Source organism: Bos taurus, chromosome 14, assembly GCF_002263795.3.
Source record: "Bos taurus isolate L1 Dominette 01449 registration number 42190680 breed Hereford chromosome 14, ARS-UCD2.0, whole genome shotgun sequence".
In the NCBI taxonomy this organism is placed as follows: domain Eukaryota; kingdom Metazoa; phylum Chordata; class Mammalia; order Artiodactyla; family Bovidae; genus Bos; species Bos taurus.
This window is the reverse complement of record NC_037341.1, coordinates 43,271,008-43,294,424: the sequence shown is the minus strand read 5'-3', so window position 1 is coordinate 43,294,424 and position 23,417 is coordinate 43,271,008. Positions and strand designations below refer to the sequence as shown.

Genomic DNA, 23,417 nt, shown 5'->3' with positions numbered 1-23,417 from the left:
CTCTGTGTCCCTTCCTATTGCATCTTGAGTTATCCTATCACTTTACCTCTGAGAGAGCTTATAGGAATAAATGAAAATATGTGCTGTTTCAACCAATACCTGGTTGATAACGATGGCTCCTGAAACTGAGAAAAGCCTGTTAGAAGCCTTAACAGTAATAAAAATGGTTGTTATTAAGTCAAATATTTAAAAATTGGCAGGTCCTTCATCCTTGTGTCAGAAGACGGAGGCAGTCTTGAAGCCTTCTGGCCTTTGATTTAGCTTCAAGATAACAGATTCCTCTTCACTTTACTCGTGGCATTGGTATTCTCCTGTTGCCTTTAAAAAGGAAAATACGTGAAATTTGGTATTGGAAATGGCTTTCCTTTTTATATAGTTATTTATTTCTCTTTGGCTGAACATGGACTTTGTCCAGTTGCAGATAGCAGGAGCTACTCTTGGTTGTATTCAGGCTTCTCATTGTGGTGACTTCTCTTGTTGCAGAGCACGGGCTCTAAGTCCCTGGGCTTCAGTAGTTGTGGCACCTGGGCTTAGCTGCTCCACAGAATGTGGAATCTTCCCAGACCAGGGATTGAACCCGTGTCCCCTACATTGGCAGGCAGATTCCTAGCCACTGGGCCACCAGGGAGATCAGGAAATGACTTTTCTTCAATGAAGTAGCATGTTTTTAGAAAGAAATGCTGTATATTTCAGCATGAGATTCTATTAATACAATTTAGAAAGAGGTGGGCGATATTTGTGCTGTGCATTTTTTTAGTGATCAACCCACTGGATTATTTTATTTATTTGCTCAGTTGTGTCCAATTCTTTGTGACCCCATGGACTATATACAGTCCATGGAATTCTCTGGAGTGGGTAGCCACCTGTTCCCTTCTCCAGGGGATCTTCTCAATCCAGGGATCAAACCCAGGTCTCCCACATTGCAGGCACATTCTTTACCAGCTGCACTGCAAGGGAAGCCCTCCACTGAATATGTCCAAGTAACTGATTATAGTTAAAAGGAAGCTCAGCTGCTTTACATGTATGCTTGGCCTTAGCTTGCTGATGATAGAAGTTCATAACCAGATATTAATTTTAAATAAGTGCCTACTGTTCTCGAGCAACTCCCATTCCCTTAAGGAAAAGCATTTCCTATGAAGCCCCTGGTTGCTGAGGATAGCTGTGTAAGCACTGTGTAAGTTTATCCAAATTAAAATTTGCTCCTCCAGCTCATTTATTCCCTTCAGGTCTCTGACAGGCAGGTGTGTTTATCTCCCCTACACCCCCAAAGCCCTGTTTAAACTCAGTCAACATTCAGCTTGGGTGAAACCTCTTTATCTTCCGGTAATCTCACCATAGATATCCTTTGCTCTTAAATACATCATTAATACTCAGGCAGGATGGCCTGCTGTCATCCTTACTCTGAGCAGTTGTTCCAGATTTCATGTTATTGTAATTCCAGACTCTAAGTAATTATCACATTGAAAAGACCAGGCAGGTATACACCATCGTGACACAGCCAGTTTTGTCCCCCCTCTAAGTTTGGTTGCTTGGGATTTTCCAGGCAACAGTACTGGAGTGGGTTGCCATTGCCTTCTCCTATCATTAACTGCTAGGATAATAGAAACACAGAAACAAACTCCGTAGAAGCACATGCCCTCTGGCTACAAAATCTGTCTCTTATTTTCCAAAACAGATATTTAGAAAGTGCTGAGGTCATGTAAAATGGCAAGTATTAGATTAATTTTTTTAGAACTAACCATTTTATTTATTTTTTTGGCCATGCCCCGAGGCATGTGGGATCTTCCCTGACCAAGCTCAGGGAAGGGAGGGATCAACCCATTCCCTCTGCAGTGGAAGCGCATACTCAACCACTGAACCATCAGGAAAGCCCCACAGGTACTAACGTTTGCTTCAGTTTTCTTCCACAGACGAGGGAGCCTGGCGGGGTACAGTCCATGGGGTCGCAAAGAGTCTGACACAACTGAACAACTAACAACAGCTTTCTTCCTAAGGGCAATTTAGCCGCTGTTGTCCAAAGCAAACATCAGGGAACACCTGGAACTTGTCCAGAAGGCAGAGTCTCCGGCCCCACCCATAACTATTAGGTCAGAATCGGTAGTTTATCACGGTCCCAGGTGGTTTGTGAACATTAAAGCTGCAGAAGTGCTGGTTGGAGAACTTTAGCTTGACCCTGTAATGACCGAAATAACCCATCAGTGAGAGAAAGGACCATAACATTTGAACTCAAACTCTATAAAATGAAAAATTTGTATATTGTAGTTACCTATCTGGGCACATGGTGAATATCGAGCTGTTGTATTATTTCGTGCTCTGTTAATGAAACCTCTTCAATCGGAGGGCAGTAGTGGCAGGAGCATGTCCGAATGGATAAGAGATGACCTCATTGAAAGAGACTTTTTTTGCACAATTTTAGATTCCGGTCCCCTGAGGGTAGAGAATTCAGGCATTCTTGAGATTTCTCTACAGGTTCTGGTTTTCCCAGTTCAAGGACTGATCAGAAAGGGTTTGGTTGTAGGTTGAGGGGAAGAAATGAAACCTCTTGACCTTTAACGTTTCAAAAAACATTTCTTAAAGGAAAAAAAGGCCCATGACCTGTTTATTGGCCAAAACTCAATTTTAATTGTTTTGAGAGGGCAGAAAAACACTCCACCCAAAGTGTTCTGTTCTTTTGGATCTCCTGCCAAGTAAGAATTTCTTTGCAAGTCAATAGGTTAAGTTACAGAGTTGTTTTATCACTTAAAGAGTATTTGTATTAAGGTCTGAGTACTATGAATCCGTTCATTAGTTTATGCATTTTTGTTCTTGAGGAGTTTCCAAAGAGGATAGGTTTTTTGTAGTTCTGCAATAGACTCTTCCCTTTGCAGTAGAAAGGGCTTCCCTAGTGGCTCAGATGGTAAAGAATCTGCCTGCAATGTGGGAGACCTGAGTTCAATCCCTGGATCAGAAAGATCCCCTGGAGAAGGAAAATGGCAGCCCACTCCAGTATTCTTGCCTGGAGAATGCAATGGACAGAGGAGCCTGATGGCTACAGTCCATTGGGTCACAGTGTCAGACATGACTGAGTGACTAATACTTTGCAGTAGAAAAGAGAAAAAGTAATGGCATTCCCATAGGGAGTATTTCCTAAAATCCTAATGTACCATTTCTAATCTGATGGCTGACATAATTTTAAAAGAAAGTCAAATTATCCAGTGTAGGAATTGAAGCCTCCTCCCGAGCCTGGGATGTGGCTCCTGAACTGCCTCCTGTATCTCATTCATCACACACACAACGAAGGAACAACCAGACCAGCCAGCCCCACCTCCTGTTCACTTACTTCTAGCCTCTCTTCCCTCCACTGTCTCTGCTCCCCTCATTTGTCTTCCACCATCACTCTGACTAAAATTTCTTTGCACAATCTCAGGACACCAAGTCCAGGGGCTCATTTTTAAGTCTGTGTAGCATTTGGTCCTGTCCATTTTCTCTCCTCCCATTATTCCTGTGATTTTGGTCACTAAAGGTTTTCTTTCATGTTTTTGCCTCTTGAGGGCACTTGAGCCAGAGCTTGAATTTGAATCCTCAGCTTCAGTTCAGTTCAGTTCAGTTGCTTAGTCGTGTCTGACTCTTTGCAACCCCAATGGACTGCAGCACACCAGTCTTCCCTGTCCATCACCAACTCCCAGAGCTTGCTCAAAGTCACGTCCATCGAGTCGGTGATGCCATCTAACCATCTCATCCTCTGTCGTCTCCTTCTCCTCCCGCCTTCAGTCTTTCCCAGCATCAGGGTCTTTTCCAATGAGTCAGTTCTTCGCATTAGGTGGCCCAAGTATTGGAGTTTCAGCTTCAGCATCAGCTCTTCCAATGAATATTCAGGACTGATTTCCTTTAGGAAGGACTGGTTGTATCTCCGTACAGTCCAAGGGACTCTCAAGAGTCTTCTCCAACACCACAGTTCAAAAGCATCAATTGTTCAGTGCTCAGCTTTCTTTATAGTCCAACTCTCACATCCATACATGACTACTGGAAAAACCATATCTTTGACTAGACAGACCTTTGTCAGCAAAGTAATGTCTCTGCTTTTTAATATGCTGTCTAGGTTGGTCATAGCTTTTCCTCTCAGAAGCAAGTATCTTTTAATTTCATGGCTATAGTCACCATCTGCAGTGATTTTGGAGCTCAAGAAAATAAAGTCTGTCACTGTTTCCATTGTTTCCCCATCTGTTTGCCATAAAATGATAGGACCAGGTGCTATGATCTTAGTTTTTTGAATGTTTAGTTTTAAGCCAACTTTTTCACTCTCCTCTTTGACTTTCATCAAGAGGCTCTTCAATTCCTCTTCACTTTCTGCCATAAGAGTGGTGTCATCTGCATATCTGAGATTATTTATATTTCTCCCAGCCATCTTGATTCCAGCTTGTGCTCATCTAGCCTGGCATTTCTCATGATGTACTCTGCATATAAGTTAAATGAGCAGAGTGACAACACTCAGCCTTGACGTACTCCTTTCCCAGTTTGGAGCCAGTCTGTTGTTCCAGTTCTAACTGTTGCTTCTTGACCTGCATACAGATGTCTCAGGAGGCAGGTCCGGTGGTCTGGTATTCCCATCTCTTTCAGAATTTTCCACAGTTTATTGTGATCCACACAGTCAAAGGCTTTGGCATAGTCAATAAAGCAGAAGTAGATGTTTTTCTGGAACTCTCTTGCTTTTTCTGTGATCCAGTGGATGTTGGCAATTTGATCTCTGGTTCCTCTGCCTTTTCTAAAACCAGCTTGAACATCTGGAAGTTCATGGTTCAGATACTGTTGAAGCCTGGCTTGGAGAATTTTGAGCAAAGCTAGCGTGTGAGATGAGTGCAGTTGTCTGGTAGTTTGAACATTCTTTGGCATTGCCCTTCTTTGGGATTGGAATGGAAACGGACCTTTTCCAGTCCTGTGGCCACTGCTGAGTTTTCCAAATTTGCTGGCATATTGAGTTAGCTTCATCACTTGCTATTAATAGTTATCTGTCTGGGGCAAGTTGACTTTTGGGTGCTTCAGTGTTCTCATCTATAAAATGGGGGTAGTGAAAAATCCTACCCCACAGGGTTAGTGTGACATGCATAGGAAAATGTCTGGCACATAGTAAGGGTTTGTCAGGAGTCATCATTATCACTGTCATCTTCATCACCATCACCACCATCCCACTGCCATAACTGTCACCACCACAGCTGTCACCATCACCACCACCAACCACCATCACCACCACCACCATCATTATTACTATCACTACCACCAACCGCCATCATCATTACTATCACTACCACCAACCACCACCACCATCACCACCATCATTATTACTATCACTACCACCAACCACCATCATCACCACCACCACCATCATCATTACTATCACTACCACCAACCACCACCACCACCACCCCCACCACCATCATTATTACTATGACTACCACCAACCACCACCACCACCACCACCATCATTATTACTATCACCACCACCAACCACCATCACCATCACCACCACCACCATCATCATTACTATCACTACCACCAACTGCCATCATCATTACTATCACTACCACCAACCACCACCATCACCACCACCACACCATCATTATTACTATCACTACCACCAACCACCATCACCATCACCACCATCATCATTACTATCACTACCACCAACCACCACCACCACCACCACCATCATTATTACTATCACTACCACCAACCACCACCATCACCACCACCACACCATCATTATTACTATCACTACCACCAACCACCATCACCATCACCACCATCATCATTACTATCACTACCACCAACCACCACCACCACCACCACCATCATTATTACTATCACTACCACCAACCACCACCATCACCACCACCACACCATCATTATTATTATCACTACCACCAACCACCATCACCATCACCACCATCATTATTACTATCACTACCACCAACCACCATCACCACCATCACCACCATCATTATTACTATCACTACCACCAACCACCATTACCATCACCACCACCACCACCATCATTACTATCACTACCACCAACCACCACCACCATCACCACCATCACCACCATCATTATTACTATCACTACCACCAACCACCAGCATCACCACCACCACCATCACCGTCATTACTATCACTACCACCAACCACCATCACCATCACCACCATCATTATTACTATCACTACCACCAACCACCATCATCACCACCACCACCACCATCATCATCAGGCATTTCTTGCTCTTTTCAGGCTCTTTGGCCTGCTTCTAACTTTCAGGCATTCCCTACTTTTTTTCTTTCATGGGACTTTGTTTGAATGTTTCTTTGAGTATAGCTGTCATGTCTTTTTCATCTCCTTTAGTATGAGCCATTCTACAGCTTTTTATGACAACATTTTTGAAGAATGCCTCTTCCTCCTCTTAACAAAACAGAGAAGCTTTCTCATTTTGGATTTGTCTGATGTTTTCTCATAAGGTTCATGTTCTGTGTTCTTAGTGTGAATATCTCATAGGTATTCAGTATATCACATTTGAAGGCCAGGGTCTACCTGACTCTTTGGTAATGACAGTGTTGATCATCCACTAAAGGTGGGGTTCAGTTTTTCTGCTGTGTTGTTACTGTATTTTCCCTTCCAAAATCTAATTAATCTGTGGGGAGACCCCATAAGACCATGTGTATATGTGCTTCTTATTTAAAAATTTCTCCCTCGGGTTAGCATCCATTGATGATTTTTGCCTGAATCTTTATGGTGATGGTTAACATGCAGTTTTTCTGTAGGTCTTCTTTCTTCCTCTCTGTATCTATTTATTACTTGTAAGGCATGTTAGTCTGGATTCTTCAGAGAAATAGACCAATAATATATCTATATGTGCTTCTATATCTATAAATAAGAGATTTATTAGAAACAATTACCCCACAGTTATAAAGGAAGAACTCTCCCAAGCAGTCACAAGCTGGAAACCCAGGAGGGTTAGGATACACAGTCATTCCTCCTTACCTGTGGTTTCACTTTCTGCAGTTTCAGTTACCTGCAATTCAAAAACAGCAAGCCAGAAATTCCAGAAACAAATAATCCATCGGTTTTAAATCCTGCACCAGCCTGAGTCGTGTGGTGACATCGCATGCTGTCTCACTCAGTCTTCCCTTCCTTGGATGTGGCTGATTCTTTTGTTCAGTGTATCCTGCCTGCTAGTCACTCGGTACCAGCTCAGTTTTCAGATCAACTGTCGTCGTATCACAGTGCTTGTGTTCACATCACCCTTGTTTTACTTAGTAAAGGCCCCCAAATGCAAGAGTCGCAATGCTGGCAATTCAGACATGCCAAAGAAAAGCCTTAAAGTGTTTCCTTTAAGTGAAAAGCTGAAAGTTCTTGACTTAGTGAGGAAAGAAAAATATCACATGCTAAGGTTGATAAGATTTGTAGTAAGAATGAATCCTCTGTGAAACTGTGAAGAAGGAAAAAGAAGTCCATGCTAATTTTGCTGTCACTTCTCAGACTGAAAGTTATGGCCACAGGGCATGATAAGTCCTTTAGTTAAGGTAGAAAAGGCATTGCTGCTGCTGCTGTCACTTCAGTCGTGTCCAACTCTTTGCAACCCCAAAGACGGCAGCCCACCAGGCTCCCCCGTCCCTGGGATTCTCCAGGCAAGAACACTGGAGTGGGTTGCCATTTCCTTCTCCAATGCATGAAAGTAAAAAGTGAAAGTGAAGTCGCTCAGTCGTGTCCGACCCTCAGTGACTCCATGGACTGCAGCTACCAGGCTCCTCCGTCCATGGGATTTGCCAGGCAAGAGTACTGGAGTGGGGTGCCATTGCCTTCTCTGGGAAAAGGCGTTAAGTTTGTACAATAAGGTATTTTTGCGAGAGACCACATTCACGTAACTTTTCTTATAGTATATTATTATAATTTTCTATTTTATTACTAGTTATTGTTAATCTCTTCCTGTGCCTAATTTATAAATAAAACTTTATCATAGGTATGTATGTACAGGAAGAAATATAGTATGTGTTTTTTCCATGGTTTCCAGCATCTGCTGGGGGTCTTGAAACATATCCTCTACTAATAAGGGGAGAACTACTGTACATCCATGGGATTTCCTGGTGGCTCAGATGGTAAAGAATCTGCCTGCAGTGCAGGAGACCCAGATTCAATCCCTGAGTCAGGAAGATCCCCTGAAGAAGAGAATGGTACTCACTCCAGTATTCTTGCCTGGAGAATTCCATGGATAGAGGAGCCTAGCATTGGAGAAGGAAATGGCAACCCACTCCAGTGTTCTTGCCTGGAGAATCCTAGGGACGGGGGAGCCTGGTGCCTGGTGCCTGCTGTCTATGGGTCGCACAGAGTCGGACACGACTGAAGTGACTTAGCAGCAGGCTACAGTCCATGGGATCACAAAGAGTCAGACACAAGTGAGTGACTAACACACATTGCACTTCCAGGTTGAGTCTGAGAACTGGGAAGGCTGATGGTGTCAGTTTCATTCCAAGTCCAAATCCAGATGCAAAAGACCAATATCCCAGCTTGAAGACAGGCAGAGTGAACCCTCCCTTCTCAGCCTCTTTGTTCTGTTTAGGCCTTCAGCAGATTGTATGAAGCACATCCACTTTGGGGAGGGCCATCTGCTTTATTCAGTCTGCTGATTAGTGTTAATCTCGTCCACAAACACCGTCAGAGATGCAACTATATACAATGGTTAATCAACTATCTGGGCACCTCATGACTCAGATTGACACATACAATTAACCACCGGATACAGACTCTTGGATTCCTGTTCTTAATGGTTTATAATCCACTGCTGTCCTTAATTATGTTGTTGATCAAATTGTCCTATATTTGGCCAGCTGGCTGCTGTGTCCTCATGACATGTCCACAGGGTCTGATATCTGTGACCTGCTGCTCCTGTTGGGCAGTCACATCGTCTGTCTGTGTGCCCTTCAAGGCCCCTCCAGTAATATTTTTGTATGTATTACGTAGATTTTATTTTCCCCCTGGAGGATGAAATGGCAACCCACTCTAGTATTCTTGTGTGGAGAATCTCTGGATGGAGGAACCTGGTGGGCTATATATAGTCCATGGGATCGCAAAGAGTTGGACACCACTGAATGACTAAGCACATAGAGATTTTACATTTAACTCCTTCAAAATTAGGGAGTACCTACACAGACATAAATGATGTGTTAATAGGTAGGTAGAAACAATATTCTTTACAGATATTTGTATTCATTCCATTTCCACTAACCCGAGTCATCCACTGAATTGTTACTGTGTAGTTAGTATGCACTTCACTGGCTGGACAGTTAACTTCTGAGCTGCCTATGGGTGCCCTCTGCTGGCCTTGCAGCACATACGCACTTTCCTGGGATTTCTTCTGCCAATGTTCTCTTTGGGTTGGTTAGGCTCTCCAGTTATCACACCAATTATGGATCATGTAGTGCAAACAGTTTTGGAATGTTTACTGAATGTATCAAGAATATCTTTCCCGGGGCTTCCCTGGTGGTTCAGTGATTAAGAATCCACCTTGCAATGCAGGGCTGCAATTTCGGTCCCTGGTTGGGGAATTAAGATTCCACCTGTTACAGAGCAACTGAGCCCGAGTACAGCAGCCACTGAGCCTGTGCACTCTGGAGTCACATGGGCAGCACAACTAGAGAGCCTACGTGCTTCACCGAAAGGTCTCGTAGGAGGCAATGAAGATCCCACGAGCCACAAGTAAGACCCAACACAGCCAAATAAATATTTTGAAAAAGAGTATCTTTCCCTATAAAATATATACATTTCTACATCATCATGTTTGCATACTTTCTTGTTACATGAATATTCTATTTAGCATTTAAATAATCCCCCCTTAATAAGCATTTGTATTGTTTATTTTTTCCATTTTGTATAGCATAGTTGGCAGTGCAGTAGAGAATGCAGCCTCTGCTCTGGAGGCAAGGCCATCAGGACTGCCAGGTGGGCACGTCACATCCTGTGTGCTGTTGCCGGAAGGGAGAGCTGGAGAGGGAGGGCTTCTGAGAAGAGGGGATTTCTGCCTGAGTCCTGAAAGATGAATGAGTTGAGCAAGCAGAAAAAAGACATTTCAGGCAGAGGATGTAGCATGGGAGTCAACACCAGAGGTCAAGAACATGGAAATTTTGAGGGATCTGAGGGCCTCGGAGGTGGCTGTGACCTGCAACATTATGTATATCATTGTTAGTATATTTGTCTTAGTTCTGGCTGCTGTCATAAGTTACCACAGAATGGGAGGCCTATAACAAAAGACATTTGTTTCTCATAGTTCTGGAGTCTGGGAAGTTCAAGATCAAGGTGTGGGTTGATTTGACCCCTGTGAGAGTCCTTTTCTTGTTGGCACGTGGCTGTCTTGTGTCCTCACATGCTGGAAGGGGAGCTCCAGCTAGCATTCTTGTTGCTGTTCACTTGCAAAGTCGTGTCTGACTCTTTGCGACCCCATGGACTGCAGCACACCAGGCCTCCCTGACCCTCACTATCTCCCAAAGTTTGCCCAAGTTCATGTACACTGAGTTGGTGGTGCCATCCAGCTATCTCATCCTCTGTCACCCTCTTCTCCTCTTGCCCTTAATCTTTCCCAGCATCAAGGTCTTTTCCAATGAATCAGTTCTTCCCATCAGGTCGCAAAGTATCGGAGCTTCAGCTTCAGTCTCAGTTCTTCCAATGAATATTCAGGATTGATTTCCTTTAGGATTGATTGGTTTGATCTCCTTGCAGTCCAAGAGACTCTCAAGAGTCCTCTCTAGCACCACAGTTCAAAGACATCAGTTCTTTAGCGCTCAGCTTTCTTTATGGTCCAACTCTCACATCCATACATGACTACTGGAAAGACCGTAGCTCTTTTGTTCATTATGAGGGCTGCTCCATTTCTTCTATGGGATTCTTGCCTCCAGTAGAAGATATAATGGTCATCTAAATTAAATTCACCCATTCCTGTCCATTTTAGTTCACTGATTCCTAAGATGTCGATGTTTATTTTTGCTGTCTGCTGCTGGACCACATCCAATTTACCTTCATTCGTGGACCTAACATTCCAGGCTCCTATGCAGTATTGTTCTTACAGTATGGGATTTTACTTTCACCACCGACACACCCACAACTGAGTGTCATTTCCACTTCATTCTTTCTGGAGCTATTAGTAATTCCCTCCGTTCTTCCCCAGTAGCATATTGGACACCTTCCAACCTGGGGGGCTCATCTTTTGGTGTCATTTCTTTTTGCCTTTTTGTGCTGTTCATAGTGTCCTCACAGCAAGAATTTCATTGAGTTATGCAAGCCCTTTCGCCACTAGGCTGTGATCCATGAAGGGGCTTCCTCTTCTTATGAGAACACAGATGCTAGCCTGGGCCCCACCCCATGGCCTCATCTAAACCCAATCACCTCCAAACACCATCACATCAGGAGTTAGGGATTCAACATACGAGTTTTGAAGAGACACAAATTTCAGCCCATAGCATTTTCTGACACTTGTGACTAGGAGGAAGAATGAGAATGCAGAATTTTTTTTTTCTTTACCAGTGATTTGGTGACCAAATGTAGACCAAATGTAGTATTGAGAGGGCCAGGGACTCCAATAACCAACTCTAGTCTAAGAATGTAACCATAATACCTGTGCTACCTCAGTGAGAGATACCATGGATTTCAAGAAATTGACCAGTTCATTTTTTTCAATTAATAAAAAGAAACTTTTATTTCTAAATAGAGAATAAACAGCATTTATCGTTACCCCAATTTTGGCATCTTTTAGGAGAAAAATACAGATTGATCTTTTTTTATTGTTAAAAATAAACTTAAAAAAAAACTTAAATAAGATGGACTTGCCAAAAATAGAGTACAACAGGAGACTAATAGAAAAAAAAAAAAGACGATGAATCATAAGATGAATGTAAACTGTCTTGGTGTTTATATAGTTTTATACACACTCAGATTTCTTTTTTAGTGCTTAAAATATTTATAACTTAAAAAAATTTCCTACTTGCTTCCAGTCTAGGGAGAGTATATTGTGTTCCGTTTTTATGAGAAAGATGTGGACAGGTGGAGCATGGCCTTTGTTGCTTTTGGCTGTGCTGGGTCTTCACCGGGGCAGGAGAGATCTTCATTGGGATGCGCAGGCCTCTCTAGTTGTGGCTTCTCCTGTTGAGGCGCAGGGGCCCTGGAGCGTGTAGGCTCAGTAGTTGTGGCGCCGGGCTTAGTTCCTCAAGGCTTGTTGGATCCTCGTTCTCCTGACCAGAGAATGAACTGGAATCTCCTGCATTGAAAGGTGGATTCTAAACCACTGAACCATCAGAGAAGTCCCCCGCTCCTTTTAAAAAATGTTTATTTTTGGTTACATTGGGTCTTTGTTGCTGCAAGTGGGCTTTCCTTAGGTGCAGCGAGTGGGAGCTACTCTTCATTGCAGTGCACAAGCTTCTGACGGCGATGGCTTCTCTTGTTGCAGAGCACATGCTCTGGGGCGCATGGGCTTCAGTAGTTGCGACGCTTAGGCTCTTGAGCGTGGGTTCAGTAGTTGCGCCGCCTGGGCGTAGTCTACATGTGCAATCTTCCCAGACCAGGGATTGAACCTGTGTTTACCAGGTTCTTTACTGAGCAAACAGGGAAGTCCTTTTTATTTATTTATTCATTTAACTTAGGCTTTTTTTGTCAGGCAGTAACAGACCACCACCGATCCAAGGGAGGGTCGCTTTTATTTTCACCTCTTTAACGTGAGGTCAGCCACGACAGTGAAAGCAGAAGGAACGATACATGATGTCACTTTGGCCAAGGCCAGAGTTCTGGCAGAAAGGGTCTGTAAAGAGGCTGGGGAGTGGATCTGGAGACTGAGAAGTCTTGTTTTACTAGCTGACCAGGGTGGCCACCCTGCAGGCCTGGCCTGGGTTAATGAGGAGAGGGTGGGAGGACATGGGCCCTTCACCTGCGTGGGGTTTCTTCTCTTCTCAGTACACATCAGGGAAACACCATCTTTGCACAAAAGGGAAGGGAAGGGACGGAAAAGCAGGGTGAGAACAGCAAGTCAGATTGACATTTCTGTTACACTCAAGCCAGACATCACTTTAGATAAAGCTGTCTTGGAAATGGAACTTTATTTCTCTACCAGCATACACACACAGAAAACTGATCGCTCAACCAGGAAGCTCGGCTCTCAGGCCGCCCCTGTAATCCAGGGTGGAAAAAACGTAGCCCCCAGATGGCTTTTGTGGGAGATTACTGGCCGATAATCCTTCCTTGTCCTAGAAGATTAAGTCTGCCCTGGTGCAGTTGTGGTCAGCTGAATGGTTTAAAAAATAATAATAAGTTGTGAAAAAAATAAATCTGCCAGTGTCTGACGTTTGCCTGAACTGTTTGTATGTGGAGGCGATGCTACAGCACTGGGCCCTCCTTTGTTTATTGAAGAAAGCTCTAGAAAGCTCTGCTTCCTGCCTGGGTTGTTGGCTGTTGGCTGAAATGAACAGCAGGTGGTGATCAGAGCTGTTCCTCAGGTTGCTGGGGAGAAGTCACTTATTAAACAACCTCCTTGTCCTGAGGGTGTGACGGCTGCACCTGTCCCAGGAAGCCAGGCTCTTGGAACCCAGGGCTGGATCTCTTCCTCGGAATTGCCTGGTGCAGTGATCCAGAGCGCGCTCAACCAAGGAAGAGGTGGTGGCAGTAGAACCATGCGTTCTGCATTCGCCTGGAATGGACGGTAGAGAGATGGATTTTTATGAGGACTACGAGTCCCCATTTGATTTTAATACAGGAGTAAACAAAAACTATCTCTACCTGTCTCCCAGTGGAAATACGTCCCCACCAGGATCGCCTACTCTTCAGAAGTTTGGTAACTCCTAGTTTTCTAAAGTGACATTTGCTGTGATGAAACCTGTATGCAACTGGGGATTTGCCTGGCTTTATAATTCTTAGTGTGACAAGGGTGTTGCTGTGTTGCTACTGGTTAGTAAAGCTGTTACGGGATTCCAGGCAGAGAGCTAGATGGCTTATTATATGTTTAGAATGTATGTATATGTATTTAAATGTGCATGCATGCATGCTAAGTTACTTCAGTTGTGCACAGTTCTTTGAGATCCTGTGGGCTATAGTCCACCAGACTCCTCTGTCCCATTTGGATTGACTTATATGTACTTGGGGCTTCCCTGGTGGCTCAGATGGTTAAAAAAATCTGCCTGCAAAGTGGGAGACCTGGGTTCAATCCCTGGGTTGGGAAGATCCCCTGGAGGAGGGCATGGCAACCTGCTCCAGTATTCTTGCCTGGAGAATCCAGGAGGAGTATGGTGGGCTTACAGTCCATAGGGCCACAAAGAATCTGACACAACTGAAGTGACTTAGCATAGCACCTCACAGCATAGTTGGTTTTATAATGCTGTGTTAGACTCAGGTGTGCCGCAAAGTGATTCAGTTATACATATAGATATATCTGTTCTTTTTCAAATTCCTTTTCCATGAAGGATATCACAGAATATTGAGTAGATTTTGTAATAGTGGACCTATTTGCATAGGCATTAGAGGTCTTCTGATCACCTTAAGTTCATCGACCTAATAAATAGCCAAAATGGGGGAATTTGGAGGTCTTCGCTTCTGGTCACCTATGTAATTTAATTTAGGAAGGACCCGCATCCCCAATTTCATTTTTGTGAAAATGAGGCTTAAGCAGCTGAAGCACTGACTAAATTCAAGGTCCTGCTAACAGCGGGCCAGGTTTTGGGCTTGGAATACTGTGAGCAATGTGCAGGAAGACCCAGGTGAGAGATTTTTTTTTTCCTTGAATGATATTCTTAAAAAAAAAAAAAGTTTTAAAAATTTTTAATTGGAGTATAATTGCTTTACAACATTGTGTGGGTCTCTGCCACCCACCAGCATGAATCAGCCATAGGTATACATGTGTCACCTCCCTCTTGAACCTCCCACCTGCACCCCACCCTCTAGGTTGGCACAAAGCCCAGGGCTGAGCTGCCTGCATTATATAGGTGAGAGATTGTAAGAGAAGAACTCGCAGCTACTGTGCCTTTGGGAGCAGGCATCCTTCCCACGTGCCGCTAGAAGATTGTTCTGCAGGCCAGGAGCCACCATCAGGGCAGAGCTGAAGTTTATGAGCAAACAGCATGAAGCTGGAAGTTGCCTCAGCCATGTCCAGGCCAATCCCCTCATTTTACAGCTAACGGTTGGAGACGGTTAGACAACCTCTGTGACTTGCAGAGAAGTAAGCAGATTTTCCTCGAAGTTAATGTTTCCCTTTTTAATGAAGATTAGGTCACATTTCACTCTTCTTAAGCTTAAAAAGTGGATAATTAAAAAAAAAAAAAAAACAAAGTAAAAGCTACAGCATGAACCCTAGTTATAAACATTTTAGAGAGCATGCAGCATTCCTGTCACCATTGTTCACAATCTGTGGCCACCTTTGGGGGTGTAGTTTGGTTTTCCAGGAAGGGGAAGAGGTTGACAATAACTGGGTTGAGCAGGTCTCCAGAAGTTGGGGACTGGCAGGCAGCGGCTGGATGTCTGTTGCGGGAACTGGATTGCCAGGAATCTGTCTTTTGCTGCGCTTTCCTGGCCTTGCAGTCCACCATGGACTCTGCAGAAAGTACATCCTGCCCTGTGCCTGTCCCCAGAGGATGACTCCCTTGATCCTCACTGCTCAGTCCTACGTGTAGGAAATGCTTCAAGAACAGTACACAGAAGGAAGTTAGAGCTCAAGGACAGAGAGGATCCTAAGTGATATGGGGCCATGGGAGCCCGGACTGTAGTGACCTGGCCTCAGGTAGACCTCGGTGATCAGCATGCAAGGCTTGGAAATTCCCAGGATGATTCTGCTGCTTATTGGAAGGCTCTCCCTTCTTGAATCTCTGTTTCACCTCCTTTCCTTTTCCCAGCTGTAGTAATTGCCACCCTTTCGGTGTTTTCTGTTAAAACAGAAGCAGTGGATGTGTCTCTATTTTGAACAATTACGTCTCTAATGTCTAGTTGCAATTTGTAGGAGTTTGGGCTCATGGGATTAGACACAAAATGATTTTAAACTAGAAACAAACTCATGTATCCAGTTGTGCTCACCTTTATTGGTTTGTGTGAATTTTTAAAAAGGATTGAGGGGAGGGAGAACATTAACCAAACAGAAACCGCAGTAAGCAGTCACCTGGTAAGAACATTGTGATTCTGAAATAAGCAAATCAAAGCTGGGATCTACAACAGGAATCTCCAGTTTTTGTGCTTGTGACTCCTCGGGGCACAAGAAGCCTGCAAATCTCTTTGAATATCAAGTGGGAGGCGTAGATGGAATGAATACTGCCTTCTGTGTGTTTGCAACCTTTGTATTTTTAGATAGGAGCTCTTAGGATAGATACATACATTATGTGCTGTGTGTGCTTAGTCACTCAGTCGTGTCCAACTCTTTGCCACCCCGTGGACTATAGCCCTCCAGGTTTCTCTGTCCATGGGGTTTCTCCAGGCAAGAATATTGGAGTGGGTTTCCATGCCCTCCATTTAAAAGCTTACGTGGCTATTGGCCACTTTGAATTTTCCCGATCAGCAGACAAGTAGTGCACAAAAAGAACTGATGTTAAAGGGAACCATACTCAGAAAAGGCTGGGGACACTGATCTCAAAAGCATAGTCTTTGATATTTATGCAAAATGCCATCATGGGGCAAATGAAAAGGTAAAGAGATTTAATCTCTGGGCAGAATGTTCCTCAAGCAATCTGAATGAAGGACAGGATGAGGGCCAGTGGCTGGAACAAAAAAAATTCTTTTATCGGAGATGTTAAAACTCTCTTGGTACAACCAGCCCATGTTCAGAAATGCCTTGTACTTCTTGATCCACAACCTTCATAGATATAAATGTCAATAGCTAAAGCAGGAGTCTGTGAAACAGAACTTACCCTTACTATGTGTGATATACTCTGATATTTTATATTATTCCTGTTTCTTCTTTTAAAGATGCTCATTTGTTACTGCTAAAAGGATTTCACAGCCTATAGTTTGAAAAACACTGATTTCAGAATCTGGAATACAAGCTCCATTAGAGATGTCGGTCTTTCATTTACTGCTTTTCCCTTAGCACCTAGAACAGCACTCGACAGCTGTGGCTCTACAAATATCTGTTGGTTGAATGAATGAGTGAGTGAATGGATGAAATGAAACTGGCAAAGACCAAATCATGCTGTAGATCATCTTACAGATGTGAACATGGAGGCCAAGACAGGTGTTGTGAAGTCCCCAAATCACAAAGCTTAGCCCAAGTCAGAACTCAACATCACCCCTCAGTTCTCAAGCCAGTGGTTTTGTGTGTGTGTGCTTTGTTTGTTTTTTGATCACAAGAAATCTGCACCTGCCCAGTAACGGATATCATAGAACAGGTTAATCATTCAAGGCGGAACCTTTCCTTTGATCAAGGGTCTTACTGTAGGCTAGTTTGTTGGGAATTCCCTGGCGGTCCAGTTGTTGTAACTCTGTGCTCTCACTCTTGAGGCCCTGGGTTCAATCCCTGGTCATGGAAGTAAAACTCCCACAAACCATGCAGTGTGGACTTAAAAAAAAAAAAAAAGATTAACGTGGGTAGTTGATTCCTCATGTGCCGCTTGGACCTGAACTTTCCATGTTGCCCTGCAGTCGGCACAGTTATCTTGTTCCTGTTGTCCTTGGTTGAGTTCTCTTTTCCAGTCTGTGAACACTTACAAGGATAACTTTCAGTGTTATTTATGTAGATTCATTCTTCCTCTTAAGGATTTTCTCATGTGCAGAAAGATAAAGCAAGCCCTGGCTTATATATATATATTTTAAAAACTTCTGGTTATTTCTAGTGATTTCAGGAAATAGGAGCCATTTAAAACTCTGACATTTTAGTTTTATGCTGTCATATTTGAAACTCTAAGAACCCTGAAGAAAATCCTGCTTCATTCCCCTTTTTGATTTAGACTCTGAGTCATTCTCTCTTCTTTTTAGGAAAGGGGTTATCACTTCTTGAAAGCTTTTCAGGATTGTCCAGGTCTTAAATAATAAATATATGGGTTTACAGAAAAAAATCCGAGCAGAACTGAAGAGCGGTAGAACCTTCTTGTTCCTGCAGAGGAAATTTAAAGACTTCCCCTCTGGGGGTCCCCAGATTCCTCCATGGCTGATCTTCTGCCACCCTTTTTATAGAGTGACCCAGTTTGGATAGTTTTACTTGATTGGTGTCAAGGGAGCAGATGACTTGAAATAATTGGCTAAAGATTTTCTCTATCTTTTTTTTAAAGATGAAAGAGATTCAAAAATCAGTTTAGGAATATCTGGAGGAGCACATGAAACATTTGAAAATATAATGTGTTCTTTTGCCATCTTTTCTTTCTCCTCTACTCATCTATCAGGTGAAGTTTGGGGAGAGTGACCTTTCTTTGGACAGGCTCTTGACAGCTGTGTGGGGCCCCACTTTCAGAGTTGAGTCCCGGAACGGGTGGTCTGTCTGACTCGAGAGCTGTCTTCTCCCTTTTGTGTCAGTGCTGTCTGCCTTCCCTCCTTTCTGCAGGAATTTCCTCCTTGATGACCCTGGCACTGCCTAATTCACCTCCTGAGTTCCTGGGCACCCTCCCCCACCTCAAAGTGGAATGACTCTAGTTTTGTCTGCTTTCTTATTCCTTGTTACCTTGATGACAGTTATTCTCATTTTTTTCTCCGGAGGTTTTACTGTTTTTACCATGAACAAATATGAGAAAATAACAGCCTTAAGGAGTATCAGTTATATGACCCATGCTCCCTAATCTCTCTCTTCTGAAGATAATCAGAGTCAAATAGCAGGTTTCAGAGGCTCCATTGCCTGAAGTCAGTGGGGACTTTTTGGTCTCCACCTGTCCGGGGGCATCTGACTATATCTAGAGAAGATTTCAAAATGCTTTTGGTTGTTACCACTGGGTGCAGGGTAACGGGGGTGGCTGCAGACATGGAGTGGGCACGTGCACAAGATGTCCCATGGGACGCAGATAGAACACCCTCCCACCCCCACCACCAAGAACCTTCCTGCTCAAAATGTCCATCATGTAGCAGTTGGAAAGCCTCGCCTTAAGTGGATCCTTTGCTTTTAGGATCTCTTAAGGAGAACCACTTTGAAGTGGGGACTTCCAAGTATTCCCTCCCCATTCTGGATTTTGTCACATCTGGAAACAATAAGGCATAGAAAGTTAGAGCCTCAAGTGCAGACTTCAAAAAAAATTTGTTTGAATTTATTTTTGGCTGTGCTGGGTCTTTGTTGATGTGCGTCTCTTCTCTAGTTGTGGTCAGCAGGGCCTGCTCTCTAGTTTCGATGGGCGAGCTTCCGCTGCAGGGACTTCTGTTGTTGTGGAGCGTGGGTCCTTGGGTGCGTGGGCTCCAGGAGTTGTGGCCTGTGGACTCAGTAGTTTCGGCTCCCAGGCTCTAGAGTGTGGGTTCAGTAGTTGTGGCTCATGGGCGTAGTTGCTCCTCGGCATGTGGGATCATCTCAGATCAGGGATCGAACCCGTGTCTCCTGCATCTCCCGCACTGGCAGTGGATACTTTACCACTGAGATACCAGGGAAGCCCTCAAGTGCAGACTTTTAAGGGGAAGCATTTTTATCTTGTCATCTTTGTGGGTATGACCACTAAAGATATTTTGAACTATGTGGTTTTTCCTTTATTGTTTGTGTGTCTTTAGGTTAAAAAATGGGAAACTCATATTTCTTCTTGTATGTGCTTAAAGAAAATCCCAGAGACTGATGTTTCTTATTCCTACTCTTGTCTTAAAGCTGTTGTTGCCTCTTTAAGACTGTGTAAAGCGAAAGCGAAGTCGCTCAGTCGTGTCCGACTCTTCGCGACCCCATGGACTGTAGACTACGAGGTTCCTCCGTCCATGGCATTCTCCAGGCAAGAACACTGGAGTGGGTTGCCATTTGTAAGAGAGGTGTATATACAGTTTTACTTTCCAGAGAAGCTTCTATGGCTTGATTATGCTCTTACAAATTCTCTTGGGTAGAGAGTATTAACATTCACACTTCAGTAGCAAGTATCTTAGACTCCTCTTACTTCCAGCAACTTCTCCCCTCCTGACTGACTGTTCTTGGGGATAGCTGATGTTATATTCCTGCTCTGTTATCATCGGCGCCCCACCTATTTGACCACAGTGTGTTTGCTGTGTACACGCCTCTGTCACATGAAGGTAGGAGCCCTGCTTCGAATGCTAACAATCTTTGGATAGATTATGCATTAAACAGAGTTGTATTTCTACAGAAAGTGACATTTTGTGTTTGTTTTAAATAAAACCTTTTTAGGTGAGAACAGTGAAGTGGGAATGAAATATATAAAATAATGAGAGGCAAGGTAGACTGTGATGGGAAACTGGATTCTTATCTCTCCCTCTGACTTCACGAGGTTGTTGTTGTTCTTGCTTAGTCGCTGAGCCAAGTCCAACTCTCTGTGACCCCATGGACTGTAGCCCGCCAGGCTTCTCTGTCCATGAGATTTCCCAGGCCTGATTACTGGAGTGGGCTGCCATTTCCTGACTCCAGAGGGTGCTTTCCTGCAATTCATTTATTCAGATAGTGTTGTTGAGCATCTCCAGGCACTCTGCACCACATTCTGTGTGGGGCTGAAGCTGCGGGATCAGAGCACAGTGCTCCGGTCAAAAACTGCCCAGCCAGCTCTTTCCGAAGTACAGTAGACAGTACACAGAGGGTGTTATGCCCAGAGTGGGCCCAGGCCACCAGGGCCAGAGAATTCCTCCGGAGCAGGAGAGTTTTCCTAATCCTTTATTGAAATGAGTGGGACTTGGAAATAAGGAGAGTGTTTCAAGAAGAGAAACTAACATACGCAGAGACGTGAAAAAAGGAGAGCATGATCCTAAAAGAGATGGTGAAGGTGGTCTTAAGGACTTTGGGAAGGTCATGTACACACTGCTCTATTTAAAATGGATAACCAACAAAAACCTGTTGTACAGCACGGGGAACTCCACTCAGTGTTATGTGGCAGCCTGGATGGGAGGAGGGTTTGGGGAAGAATGGATCCATGTGTATGTATGGCTGAGTCCCTTCACTGTTCACCTGAAACTATCACAGTGTTGTTAATCGGCTGTACCCCAATACACAATGTTTTTGTTTTGTTGTTTAAAAAATTAAGTTATTAACAGATGGTTAAGATGGTAAATGGTATGTTATATATTTTACCATAATAAAAAAGTTGGGAAAAATAACGTGGGAAGCCATTTACTTTATCTTACCCTTTGCGTTAATACATTCCTTTAAAGAAAAAAATCAGTAAAACATGATTCCCTAGAGGAACTGCAATTTGGAAGATGCAATGAGAGCCCCGAGTGTGGGAGGGGCAAGGAGGACAGGAGCAGGAGGTGGAGTCGGTGGGCTCCAGATTGTCAAGAGCAGTGAGCTTTCCTAGTGGGTGGGCAGCCATACAGGGATTGAAGGAGTGCCCTAGTCCCAGTCACGTTTCAGACAGCGCACTCTGGTGGCAGGATAGTGATTGGAGTGGAGGAGACAGAGACCAACGCAGAGCTTTGGGGCAAGAATCTATAAGCAGAGCATGGTGACAGCCTGAGTTGGGTGGGATCAGAGGTGGGGTGTGAAGTGGACTCGAAGAGAGGGAGACAGAGCCACATCTCAGAGAGGCGGGAAAAAAACCTGGCGAGGGTGAGGGGGTGGGGAGGGCTCAGGGGACCAGAGACTTCAGAGTGAGGTTCAGTCTTTGCAACTTGGAGCTGTCGAATGAGATCCTGATGGAGAACTGTCCTCAGCTGAAGGGGGAGGAGGGAGTTGGAGAGTGATAGGAAGTGAGGAAGTGAGCCCTGTGGGTCAAGCTTCGTGGAAGAGAAGAGGAGAGGAAATAGCCAGGATGACTGGTAGGACCAGGAAAGTGAGTCACAGCAGGTACTCATCGAACATTGAGTATGTGCCCACCTTTTATTTCATGACCATTTAAAACATTCTTATAAAAACCCGGAGAGCTAGATGGTATTATTGCCTTTTTATTTTTTAAACAGGTTATGGGTTTGGGGTTCACTTTCCCGGAACTCAGTTCTTTAGGGCTACCATGACAAAGTACCCCAGACTGAGTGGCTTAAAACGACAGAAATGTATTACCTCTATGGTTTTGGAGGCTGGAAGTCCAAAATCAAGGTGTTGGCAGGGCCGTGCTCCCTCTGACACCTGCAGGGAAATCTTTCCTTGCCTTTTCCTAGCTTCCTGCTGGTAACCCCTGTCTTTTTTTTTTTTTTTTACAATTTATTTATTTTGGCTGTGCTGCGTCTCGTTGTTGCTCGGGCTTTTCCTTAGTAGCAGTGAGTGGGTGGCTACTCTCTCGTTGCGGTGTGTGAGCCTCTCCTTGCGGTGGCTTCTGTCCTTGTGGAGCACAGGCTCTGGAGCACGCGGGCTTCAGTAGTTGTGGCAGGTGGGCTCAGTAGTTGGGACTCCCAGGCTCTAGAGCACAGGCTCCGTAGTTGTGGTGCATGGGCTTAGTTGCTTGGTGGCATGTGGGATCTTACTGGACCAGAGATCTACGTAGATCCTGGACCTACGCCTCCTGCGTTGGCAGGTAGATTCTTTATCACTGAGCCACCAGGGAAGCCCCCTGGCTTGCTTTGACTGGCGCTACATCCCTCCAGTCTCTGCCCTACAGCATCACACCAGGTCTCTGTGTGCTCTGGATCTTTACACAGTGTTCTCTCCGGGTCACTGATTCAAACTTCCTTTTACTTGTAAGGACACCAGTCATTGGGTTAGAACCCATTCCACCCTCCAGTCCAGTATGATATCATCTTGATTACATCTGCAAAGACCCTGTTGCCAAATAAAAACACATAGTTTATGGGTCCTGGGAGTTGGAAGTAGAATGTATCTTTTTTGGGGGGAGATGCAAGTCAACCCACAACGTGATCTGATTTTAAAAATCTCTGCCCTGTCTTTCCTATGTTTACACAATGAAATGTGTGAATTTAAATGATCCAAAATTATCTTCAGATTTAAAATTGTGTGAAGATGATTGTAAAAGTTTTAAGTGATAATCATAGAAAGCCTTGAAGGGGAACAGTTGACTTTAACTGGAAAAAACAGTCAAAGATGAAGAACTGGAGGGAAGAGAGAACTGCTTAGGTGAGGGGTTCCACTCTGGGGTGGCCTGGGCTGCACCCACCACGCTGAGCAGAGAGGTACCCACCAAGCTCTCAGTCCTGGCTTAGCTTTAATGGTAGGTTCTAAATTTCTATTTAAAAAACTAGTTTCTTCCCTGGTTGAAATTTTGGGAAATAAGTGGCAAATGGATGGCTTTAGGGAGGGGAGGAGAGAAAAGAGAAACTTAGTTTGAACAAATCTTTAGCGAATAAGTCAGTTCAAATGAAGTATTTACAGACATTCGCTTTGTTCTGGGTGCTATGAGTCCTCAGGTGTAAAGATAAGGGTGTGACATTAGGACCTTGTTTTCTAGGTTTGC

The 23,417-nt window shown here is 44.1% G+C and overlaps 1 protein-coding gene across 7 annotated transcripts in view; it reads left to right on the top strand.

Annotated features, from left to right (window-relative positions):
• The window catches only part of TPD52 (tumor protein D52), a 131,051-nt gene that overhangs the window by 65,939 nt on the left and 41,695 nt on the right, over window positions 1-23,417 (top strand). For 2 of the 7 annotated variants that reach the window (XM_059893331.1, XM_005215523.5), the window contains exon 1: window positions 13,629-13,828. The exons of 3 other annotated variants lie outside the window; for them this stretch is intronic. In XM_059893331.1, the coding sequence (XP_059749314.1) occupies window positions 13,690-13,828 (139 nt within the window). In that variant the 5' untranslated portion in view covers window positions 13,629-13,689. 7 annotated transcript variants of the gene reach the window in all.